This window comes from Brienomyrus brachyistius, chromosome 10 (assembly GCF_023856365.1).
Source record: "Brienomyrus brachyistius isolate T26 chromosome 10, BBRACH_0.4, whole genome shotgun sequence".
In the NCBI taxonomy this organism is placed as follows: domain Eukaryota; kingdom Metazoa; phylum Chordata; class Actinopteri; order Osteoglossiformes; family Mormyridae; genus Brienomyrus; species Brienomyrus brachyistius.
The window spans coordinates 18820606-18832347 of NC_064542.1; the positions used below are offsets into that span (position 1 = coordinate 18820606).

Here is an 11742-nt window from a genome sequence, read left to right on the forward strand (position 1 = left end):
CATCAAATTTCTCATACCCAGATGGTTACGTCCACCTGAAACATGTGGTAATCGAAGGGCGGAGCCCACAGGTGCGGCGGAGGAGGGGCAGGCACTCACCAGGTCTCTTCTCAAGCCGTCGGCCGCGGTTGCTGCACAGCCGCACTTTGGAGATGAGCACCAGAATCTGCTTCTGGCAGAGAGACTTGTTGCTCTTGGGGCATGGCTTGCGCTTGTTGGACACCTGCCGGTTGGCCTGCGGGTCTTTCACCTCTCTCCGCTGGCGGATCAGGGAACTGGCAAGGGCAGCCATGGCGACCCCCTCAGACACCCCCGCCCGTCCTGGGCGAGCAGAGAGGGGCCGCGAGAGGACCTGGTGGGTCGCGTTAGTCGGCCGTTATCCCCCCACCGTGCGGTGTGGGGCGGTGGGCTCTAGTGTCCCAGGTTGGGGTCGGAAGGTGGCAGGACTCTTTTGTTGTTTGGTGATCAGAGGGTGTGGCCTAAGGCATAACCACTCCCCTTAAGCACCACCCCCCAGCAGCAAAACCATACAAAGGAGTGGGGGGAACAGGAAACCCATGAGGAAGTCACATGATTGAACCAAAAAAAAATCCCAAAAAGGTATGTCAACAGTCAGGACAGAAGTGGAGACAATGTTTCCAACTGTTAAGTCCAGCTGCCTCAAGGTCTCTCCAGCTTCCTTGGTAAAGTTGGGATGTACCGTCGTTAGAGGGATTTAGAGAACAGGCTCCATGCAAAAAGTCCAGCCAATCAGGGACCCCATCCCCAGCCAATCAGGTGAGAGCGGAGGCGATAGGTTGGCACTTTATCCCAGAGTTGCCAGAGTTACCAAGACACTTTCATTAAAGGGGAGGGGGGGGCGTAAAAAAAGGTCCGATTTCCTTTCTCTTCCAAACTTTCTGTGCCCCCCCGCTCCTCTTTTCCTCCAACCCTCCCTCGCCCCCAAAAAACTGAGCGAAGTAGAGAAAAAAAGAAATGGAAAGAAAATTAAGCCCAGGGTTGCGCTTCGAAGCGAGAGGATGACAGAGAGGGGGTGCCGCAAAGGGGAAGCGAAGGCAGAGGTGCGTGGTCCACCCCGCCAGGCACACCCCCCACCCCGGAGCCCGGCCCTCACTTACCCCTACACAGGGCGTTTGTAAATTCCAGCGGCCGGCAGAGACAGAGGTGACATTCATGAGCGGCTCGCAGGGGGGGTGGCGAGAGCGGCGCTGCCTGCGCACAGATGCAGGGGGCAGAGGCGGCAGGCTGATAACTCTCTCCGGTGAGTTCCCAGAGGCATCCGGCCGTCCTTCAGAGGGGGAGAAAGAGCGACTGGTGAAAGGAGTGCAGGCAGAGGACAGGGATACGGATGGAGGGACTAGAGAGGAGTGGAGTGGAGGATGAGTGGGTGCCGCAAGCCGGAGGGGACGGTGGTGGGTCCTCTCACCTGCGCTACGCGTGCAGTTCCTGGGTCCTCACATACTGCTCTCCATGTCCCCTTCAGCAGCAGCAGCAAGCGACGGAGCCCGCGAGAGTGTGAGTGTGTGTGTGTGTGAGTGTGTGTGTGCGCGCGCAGCGCGTGTGTCTTCAGAGCCGGGACGCTCTCCACTCCGCTGTCCGTGCACACACATGTGCGTGTGTGTGTGAGTGTGTGTGACTCCCCTCCGTGCCGCTCAGTGTGTCACAGAGCACCAGAAACATGCTTTACATGCTCCCTCTCTCCCTCTCTCCCTCCCTCTCTCTCTCCCTCTCTCCCTCCCTCTCTCTCTCTCTCTGTAAACCCTCCCCCGTCTCCCTCCTTCTCTGTCACTCAGAACCCCTCCTTCTTTCACTATCACTCACCGTTCCTCTCTCTCCACATCCTCACTCCCTTTTCTCATTCATCCCTTCTTTTCCGTTTCCCTCTCTTTATTCCCTCTAGTCTATCGTCTCCCCCTCCCTCTCCCTCAAACACCCCCACCTCCATTAAAAAAAAAAGATTAAATGCTCTTGATGTTGGCTTAAAGCGGCACTCTGCCTGCGACGGTCAGATGGCGTGTGCCAGAGTCACCCTGCGCAGTGACAGGCGAGGCAAGGGGGTTGCAAGGCAGAAGGTAGGCGGAGGGCATACAGACACACACACACACACACACACACACCTCAGGAAAAACTCCCTAGCCCTGGGCTTCCCATTCACAGGAATACCCCCCCACGAGCGGAAAAATTCCCAAAATACATAGTGCAGCGTGTTAATGTGACAGGGAATCAGGGGACCATGGGGAGTGTCTGTGTATCGACGATCCCGATTGTAGGACGGTCATTTAGAAAAGTCATTCAAATATTATCATTAGTATTATTTAATAATAATAACAACAACATTATTAATAATAGCACACACATTAATACTAATAACACACACACACACAACCCCAAAAACACACACACAAACACACACACACAGACGTTTGTACTCATATCTTCGTGTGGACCGTCCATTCATTTCTATGGGAAAAACCCTAATTCCAACAATGACGACCATAACCCCTACCCAGCCCTAACCTCAATTATGAGTAACCCAACAAAATGCAAATCTTTTGGCATTTTTAGTTTCTTGATAGCAGCCACATTTTTATAAGACTGAGTTTCCCCGTGTGGGTCCCCATAATGTCAAAATAACAGGGTTTCATCATTTCATGGGGACATTTGGTCCCCACAATGTAATACATGCATAACCTACACACACAAACACTGTGGGCGATTTCGAGAAGCCAGTTCACCTAACCGTATGTCTTTGGACTGTAACTGGAGTAGCCAGCCTAAAATTGCACCACAAAGAGAGAACAGAAAACATACACATACATATTATTATTATTATTATCATTATTAACACTCGGGGCGGCATGGTGGTGCAGTGGTTAGCACTGTCGCCTCACACCTCTGGGACCCGGGTTCGAGTCTCCGCCTGGGTCACATGTGTGCGGAGTTTGCATGTTCTCCCCGTGTCGTCGTGGGGTTTCCTCCGGGTACTCCGGTTTCCCCCCACAGTCCAAAAACATGCTGAGGCTAATTGGAGTTGCTGAATTGCCCGTAGGTGTGCATGTGTGAGTGAATGGTGTGTGAGTGTGCCCTGCGATGGGCTGGCCCCCCATCCTGGGTTGTTCCCTGCCTCGTGCCCATTGATTCCGGGATAGGCTCCGGACCCCCCGCGACCCAATAGGATAAGCGGTTTGGAAAATGGATGGATGGATGGATTATTAACACTCAGGGAGAAGACGAAGACATCAGGCAGACAACAAGTGATAAAGACACAACCGGGTTATAGAGTGGATATTCAGTCAAGCACAAAATTATATAACGCGAATCACTACAACTGACATTACCAAGATAAACATACGATCAACTAATTAGCTTAGTAGCTTGTATTTAACTGATTATTTTTATTAATCCCTTTTACTACCAATTCTCTTGTTTGTTTGATGAGAAGGGAAGGGGTTTCCCCTTAATGTGGTTTTGGGGACTGGTGTCCTGCTCTCACTCATTCACGCTGTTGGAGTCACCCCCCTGCTGGCCGTGTTTGGCCACTGCAGGGTCACAACAATGACCCAGAGGGAACCCTTAATGAAAAAAGTGAGCAGTAGTGTAACACAGCTGGTGAAAGACTCAAGGGCAGAAGGTGCCAGTACTTAAACAAATGACCTAAAGCCCTAGGAAGGACACTGCTGTTGTACCCTTGAGTAAGGAATACACCCTGGATTGATGGTTCTGAGTCACTTTATTAAAAATATATAATAATGAGATGACCCACTAAAGGTACAGCGAATCACAGCTGCAACAGAACCTGACACGTTTATGTAGCTACACACCTGCTTAGCTAAACACACGCGGGTGTGACTGAGCCACCCGGTTCAAGGGAATCCCTGCATGTGGCCAAAGCAAAGGGCTGAATAATTCATTAAAAAGCATATAAGTCAGACACTTCACAGGGAGGTTTACCGGCGTCCTCAAACAAGCATCCCTGCCCTCACCTCCACACAAGGACGCGGCGAGGCATTCCGGGCCCCTCGCGCCCCCTTATCGACCAGGGGGATGGGGTCCTCTTGGTAGATTTTTCTGTGGGGACGGACCTGGCTCAGCTAACGCTCACTGGCCACCTCAAACGCAGGTTCCTGATGTCCTGGAAGAATGATGGTCTCCAGGTCTGCACACCCCCCTGGTGCAGCCTGTATAATCAGCGGCAGCTGTTCACGTCCTCAAACGTCGCCACACCGAAGGCGGCAAACGCGTTCAGTGAGTGAGGCGCTAACTACAGGCATCGCCGATGTAATGTGACCAGGATATAAGCGGCGGGGGGGGGGGGTGCCGGGGCAGCAGTGTCAGTGTCATTTCCACACCTGCCCCACGACCGGCTCCTGTCTCAAGCCAGGCATGATGTGACACTATTATTCTGATCTTCTGATGCAATTATGCTCAATGGGACACCTGCAGACCCCCCATGACTCTCCTGCCTCGCAAAAAATTGACCCCGTTCTGTCATTCCATCTCTTCTTCCTCTCACTGAGCCCCCCAACACAAGTGGCCATGGGCCTGACTGGGGCTCTTTGACTTCCTCCATGACATAACAGTGCGCAGCACCTTGTCTTGGCCCAATGCATTTATACTGACCGCATTTTCTCCCCCGAGAGCAGCACGCTGGTACCCACAGCAGGTGGGGCTGTGGCTGATCCGTCATTAAAATGTATTCCGATACGTTTAGATGGTAATTGTGTAGCACGTGGGCTTCGCACATCCTGAAGTGTGTTTAACTGGGGCAGCGTGACAGCTAGTTTGTCAGGAGCTGGCAAAGTGGGCTCGATGCATCGCAGCACGTGCAGAGAGCTGGGGGACTCTGAGCCTTGGTGGGAGAAGTTAACACAGCACTTGATCTTCCCCCAGATCAGAGAGAGGACGCTCTTGGAAGATAGCCCCCCCCCACGCACATGCCCATATTGAGCCACGCAGGGTAACCGGGAGAGTGCCTTATCTTTAGCACACTTCCCATGAATACAGAGGATGTGGAGAGCATCAGGGCTGGGGGGGAATCAATAAGCAAGGACTGGGGAGGATTATATGAGCAAAACTCGGTATCTATCTCTCACCCAACTGGTGTGATGCACTGAAAAGCCAGAGGAAAGGCAGTGCTGAACTAGCATCAGTAATTAACAATAGGTAACAAGTTACTGTTAAGCTAAAGGTCAGACCTGAGGATTTATCTGAGGATGAAAACACGCAAAGATAGCCAGCAAAAGTGGAATAAGTGCTGTTTACAAACGACCAGCGGCTGGGGGTGGGAGAGGGGGGGCTTGTGTTACACAGCAGCACTGTCAGGCACCTATGGGACAGACTGGGAGGGTGACACAGTGCTGTCAGGGTGCTATGGGACAGACTGGGGGGGACAGACTGGGGGGGTCACACAGTGCTGTCATGATGCTATGAGACAGACTGGGGGGGTCACATAGTGCTGTCAGGCTGCTATGGGACAGACTGGGAGGGTGACACAGTGCTGTCAGGGTGCTATGAGACAGACTGGGGGGGTCACATAGTGCTGTCAGGGTGCTATGGGACAGACTGGGGGGGTCACATAGTGCTGTCAGGGTGCTATGGGACAGACTGGGAGGGTGACACAGTGCTGTCAGGGTGCTATGAGACAGACTGGGGGGGTCACATAGTGCTGTCAGGGTGCTATGGGACAGACTGGGGGGGACAGACTGGGGGGGTCACACAGTGCTGTCATGATGCTATGAGACAGACTGGGGGGGTCACATAGTGCTGTCAGGGTGCTATGGGACAGACTGGGGGGGGTCACACAGTGCTGTCAGGGGGCTATGGGACAGACTGGGGGGGACAGACTGGGGGGGTCACACAGTGCTGTCAGGGTGCTATGGGACAGACTGGGGGGGTCACACAGTGCTGTCAGGGTGCTATGGGACAGACTGGGGGGGGTCACACAGTGCTGTCAGGGTGCTATGGGACAGACTGGGGGGGACAGACTGGGGGGGTCACACAGTGCTGTCAGGGTGCTATGGGACAGACTGGGGGGGGGTCACACAGTGCTGTCAGGGTGCTATGGGACAGACTGGGGGGGGTCACACAGTGCTGTCAGGGTGCTATGGGACAGACTGGGGGGGACAGACTGGGGGGGTCACACAGTGCTGTCAGGGTGCTATGGGACAGACTGGGGGGGGTCACACAGTGCTGTCAGGGTGCTATGGGACAGACTGGGGGGGGACAGACTGGGGGGGTCACACAGTGCTGTCAGGGTGCTATGGGACAGACTGGGAGGGACAGACTGGGGGGGTCACACAGTGCTGTCAGGGTGCTATGGGACAGACTGGGGGGGTCACACAGTGCTGTCAGGGTGCTATGGGCTGGGAAAGGGGGCAGACACGCCTGACATGTTTACCACAAAGGCCCTGTCTACCCAGCATTACATGTGTGGGGGCTGTAGGAAAGCAAAACTCTGTCAGCATCTTTGACAAGAGCCAGATGGGACTGCCCCCCCCCCACAAAAAAGAAACCTGGAAAATGGAGCATAAATAACGCTGATCTAAGGAGTTTCTTCACGAAGTGGTTATTACTTAAGACATAAAGCCCCATCGGCCATTAACGGAATAAATTTAGGGAGGTGTGTGTGTGGGGGGGGGGGGGGTTGGTGGGGGCGTGATCACGTCACTCCATGGCTTCGTCCCAGTACGGAGAACATACCGTTTGTCTTCCAGCCCTCGGGGAGAGAGTATTGGGTCTGAGAAGATTTAGCGGGACCCTGGAAGCCAGCACTCCCAAAAAAGGGACGCCCGTAAGACAGGCAGGTATATCATTTCCCCCTCTGGTAACAGCACGTTTATCCTGCTCCCTTCTGGCAATATAAAACACGGACAGAGCCCCACCCCCAGAAGTACCCCACCCGCACCCCATCCGCACCCCACCCTCAAACATAGCCATTTGGAGATTCATTGAGGTCTGATGCTGTGATTCTCCACCAATCTGCACAGCTCCCTAACCCCCCCAGCAAAGCCCTTCGCTTTCCCAAAAGCCCGAGCTGGACCGGCCTGCCGAGCCAAGTCACTTATTTACTTCAGCTTCCTGATCGGCTCTCTTGCTCCAAAATTCCCTAACAAAGCCTCCACCTGGTCCTCCGCTGCAATGTCTGAGGGCTGCTGGAGGAAGATGGTGTGTGTGCGTGTGTGGGGGGGGGGGGGGGGGGGAGGCAGCTACCTGCTAGTATCGACGAGAAGCATGCTGGAGTTGCACCAGCCAATCGCGGGCCGGCGGCGACGTGCGTATGCGCTGAGTGGTTACACAGGATTCAATTAGACTAATGGGCCAGAGCGAATGGGGAGAGAGGAGAAGGAGACACAGGGAGCAGGCGGGGGAAAGGGGAAGGGGCATCCAACAAGGACAGGAGAGGGCCAGGCAAAAGGAGACAGCCCTCCATCGCAGGAGCGGAGGGAATCAAACACGCCTAACCAGGTGAGGGCAGGGGCAGGTGTAGCCTTTTAACGCACAAAAGTAAATCCATTTAACAGAACGTATTTCCTGTTAGGAAAGCGGTGAGGGTGGGGGGAGTCAATTTCTCAAAATGAATTTGGCTGAGCGGCTCCTGTAGGGGGTAGCAAGAGGAGCTCTGCTCAGTGATAAAGCATTATTGACTTCAAACTATAAATAGAAAGGCCCCCCAGGTCTACTGAAAAGTGTCTCTGTGCCTTTGGAAGGGGTCACTCGTCAAAGCAATGGACGGTTGTGTTTTTATTTATTTTGGCCATTTGAATCGCAGCATTTTCAAAGACTTCCATAAAAAGCTATACTATTGTTATCCAAGTGACTGATACGGGCAATGCTGCAGGGGCCACAGCCTGTCCAGACAGGGGGACTTTAAATCCTGATTATTTCAGAGACAAAGACATCTCAGTGATATAGATTCTGAAGAAGAATCTATGGAGTGCAAGGTATAAGGCCGTTTAACCAGTGTTCACCAGTGACCTGAGCTGAGCGATATAAACTGACCATCACGATTACGTGATTAAACTGGATTACTCAATTTTAAAAAAAGGCTTTGATTAAAATTAGTTTTCTCAATTTCGCCACAATATGGCATAAGGAATACAGAACAAAATAAAAAGCGAACGCATCAGTTGTGTGGAAACACTTCACACTGAAAGTGAATGAGAATGAAGTCGTCTGTCAGTAATGCAAAGCAGAACTTCAATACAGGGCCGCCACGATTATCACAAAACAAACAGGTGGTTTCACACTGTGCAACGTTTCGATGGCAAACCACACAACACTAGTGCTGTACAGGAGCACCTGAAGGGACAACACACAGGCACCATTCTGGATGATGGACCCCAGAATATGCGAAACCCCATAATTGTCTTTTACAATTAATACGGAGAGCTGTTTAATATCTTTTGTCATTGTAGTTGCTAAATACGGTCATTATTAAAGCCTTATTAACGTATTATTAAAGATGTCTGCTTGCTACCTTAAAATTTCCATTGAAAAAGTATTTGAAAAAAATGTTTAGACTAAAATCTATACGTATTGTACATTGATGGTACAGTGTGTGTGTGTGTGTGTGTGTGTGCGTGTGTGTGTGTGTGTGTGTGTGTGTGTGTGTGTGTGTGAAAAGAAAACGGACAGTAAATAAAAAGCAATAATTTGTGAACAAAAAATAAAAATGAAAACTATATTTACCAAAAAAATGTTTCGACCTTCAAACTGCAACAAGTACCACCACAACATCTTTTCCCCTTTTTTAACACCACAGTGTTGAAACCAAATATAGCAAATGTATTCATCACATTGTGGGGACAAAGATTATCTGAACCACACACACACACACACATCAGACACACACAACAGGCCACCTTCTTCCATTGCTCCAAGGTCTAATGCTGATGCTCACATACCCATTGTAAGTGTTTTGACACCTTTCTATCACAGCCAGCAATTTGTGCTAAAGTACCTCTCCTATGGGATCGGACCAGGCGGACTAATCTATACTCCCAAAGCCCATCAGTGAGTCATGGGGATCATGACCCTTTGGCCAGTTCACCAGGTGGCCTTCCTTAGACCACTTTTGATAGGTGCTGACCACTGTATACCAGGAACACCCCACAGAAACTCTCTGACCCTGTCATCTAGCCATCACAATTTTGCCCTTGACAAAGTGGCTCAGAGTGTTACATTTTTTTTCCTACTTCCAACATAACAACTTCAAGATCTGACTCTTCACTAGCCAAATACACAGGTATAATGGTACCCTTGGCAGATGCCACTGTAACAAGACAATCGATGTTATTCAGTATTTTAAATGTTATGGCTGATCATTATTTATATACATAGCACTGTGGATAATTTTATTCTGTGAATGTTTTGCATGCATTGAGACATACTAAGCTTCACATTGCAATATTTGCAAAAGAAACAAAGCGGTTGAAAATTTACCCAAAATCAACTACAGCCAAATAGAACATATCAACTAACAGAGTCTGTCAGAGTAGTTAGCGGTGTTGCCCTGACAAGGGTTGCAATGGGCCAGAAGATTTCCAGTAAATTTCTGGAAACTTCCCTGAAACTCTCCATGGGAAGTTAAGCTAGGGAATTGTGGAAATATTCAAACTAGGGTTTGGTGATATGGACTGAAAATCATATCTCGATATTTTTAGCTAAACCGCGATATACAATATCTCAATATTGTTTTCCAATAAAGTAATAACAAATAGACAGTTCCAAGTCAGAGCCAAATGTCCTCAATGTCACACGGGCACTTTTATATACAGACAGCTGTACATGTACATGAAAAAATGACTCAAAAATGTCAATTTGTCCTATCTTACTGCGTTTCCACAGATATATCTATCAATCGGTGCTACCTTACCGAAAATGTTATTGTAATTTTTATGGGCTGAAACTGAAAGCAGATAATGCAAAAAATAAATACGTAACTTGTCTAAAAAACACGAACTAATGTAATGTAAGCAGGCATTGCGAGTCTGAAATACCTTATAAGATTAAGTCTTAAAACATGGCAGGTATTTCGACATACAGCATAGTAAATCAGCGTGATGCTGACAGTAAAGTGTGATCAATGTATTTAATAAAATATTTTAAATGAATGAACACTGAAAAAGCAGAAATAAGCCATAACTCCAACGCAAGTTAGGATAGATCCATGGACGGTTCTTCAAGCATGAGAAAAGGGGCTTGATTTCATTGTGCGCATGCGCAGTACCCAAAGGTAGGACGTTTCCGTAGGGTAGGATGAAATGTTAGAACACCGGCATATATTATTTTACCAACCAGGGGGGTATTTCACTAAGTAGGATTTCTTGCTTCGCCGGATAACTAGTTGGATTTATGGTAATCTGGGCTAAATGAACTATATAATCATGCACTTAAATGTAGCTCAAACTACCTTAAATCTGACAAGTTATGCGGCTAAACAAGAAATCCTGCTTCGTGAAATACCATCCAGCTCCTCTTCACTAGCTTGCCTTGTGTCTGTGCCTGTCTCCATGTTGTTTCTGCATGCAAGACGTGTGAGTGAGTGGGAGGGGTGGGTCGTGTTCAGAGGGGGGAGAGGGGCGGAGCAGGGGCGCAGTTTTGTACAGACAGATAGGGTGAGGAGAAATAGGTGAAGTGGCGGTGCTATGAATATAATTTTAAAGCAACAAACTATATCGATATAAACAATATTGTCTCATCATATATCTTGTATGAAAATATATCGATATGTCGTAAAAACCCGATATATCGCCCTGCCCTAATTCAAACAGCGATATACAATCTTTTGTGAATTCCCATATATTCCTGTTAATTCCCATACATTTCGGCTAATTTCTGGAAAGTTTCCAGCATTGAAAATTCCCAAAATTTTGCAACTCTAACCCTGACACCAAAACATTGCTGATTATTTTTTTGCTCTGTTTAGTCTCTATGGAATCCAAAAGATTTCTAAATGGCAAAAGATGAATATCTTTTCATGACCAGATCTGATTTGTTTTTCCTATCTTTCCTCATTTTTTCCCTCATAGCAGGAAGGTATATCTAGTTTTCTTTAACTACCAGTTCCTGATGACCCAAGAATTAAATTGCATTAATCAGTCTTTTCAGAATCTCATTGTTTTTCCTAGATGAAAACATTTTCCAGAAGACTTTATTGCATGACTACACTGACATCTTCCTTTTGCACACTAAAAAAAACTGAACAAAATTAATGTTATTTACGGGATTAGCAAAAAGAACAATACAAAACAAAGTATTTCATCTCTTGGTTCTGTCCCTTAGAGTATACCAATTCCTTGCCCACAAAACAAGGAATACGGGCAAACAAGTGGCTTTATGTTTCGTAATGGCTGGTCATGTGTGTTGAAATTATCATTTGTGCTGTTTTAGTATCTGAGATATGTGTACATGGTCACATAGCACCATTGTAAAGTTCCCCCCCCCCCCCATTCATGTCTGATTTCGACCAAACCAGTCTCCATAGTTTGTGTCGCTGAAATATTTGTTTGTGCTGCTTTAGTTTGTTATATAAGTGTTTGCTCACATGGTAACATCACCACTGTGCAACAGTTTCAAGTTACCTATAAGTTTCAAGTTGCTGCAAGCATTCACATCAATAACATACGTTTACGAATATTTAAAAAATGTGTGTTTTTATTCATTTTAAAAATCGTTTACATTTAACTAGCATAACCGACATGTTCTATTAAATTATCAATGTATATTCAGCTTGAGTGCAAT

The 11742-nt window shown here is 48.4% G+C and overlaps 1 protein-coding gene across 2 annotated transcripts in view; it reads right to left on the minus strand.

Annotated features, from left to right (window-relative positions):
- fgf11a (fibroblast growth factor 11a) overlaps positions 1-1699 on the minus strand; it is a 51487-nt gene extending 49788 nt beyond the window's left edge. Inside the window, exons 1-3 of one of the 2 annotated variants that reach the window (XM_049029557.1) lie at positions 1427-1699; positions 1119-1288; positions 100-950 (exon numbers count right to left, since the gene is read on the minus strand). In XM_049029557.1, coding sequence (XP_048885514.1) covers positions 100-292 — 193 coding nt within the window. In that variant the 5' untranslated portion in view covers positions 293-950; positions 1119-1288; positions 1427-1699. Of the gene's footprint in view, positions 1-99; positions 1289-1426 lie in introns of both variants that reach the window. The other variant, XM_049029556.1, reaches the window with a different exon arrangement.
- Positions 1700-11742: the final 10043 nt, after the last annotated feature.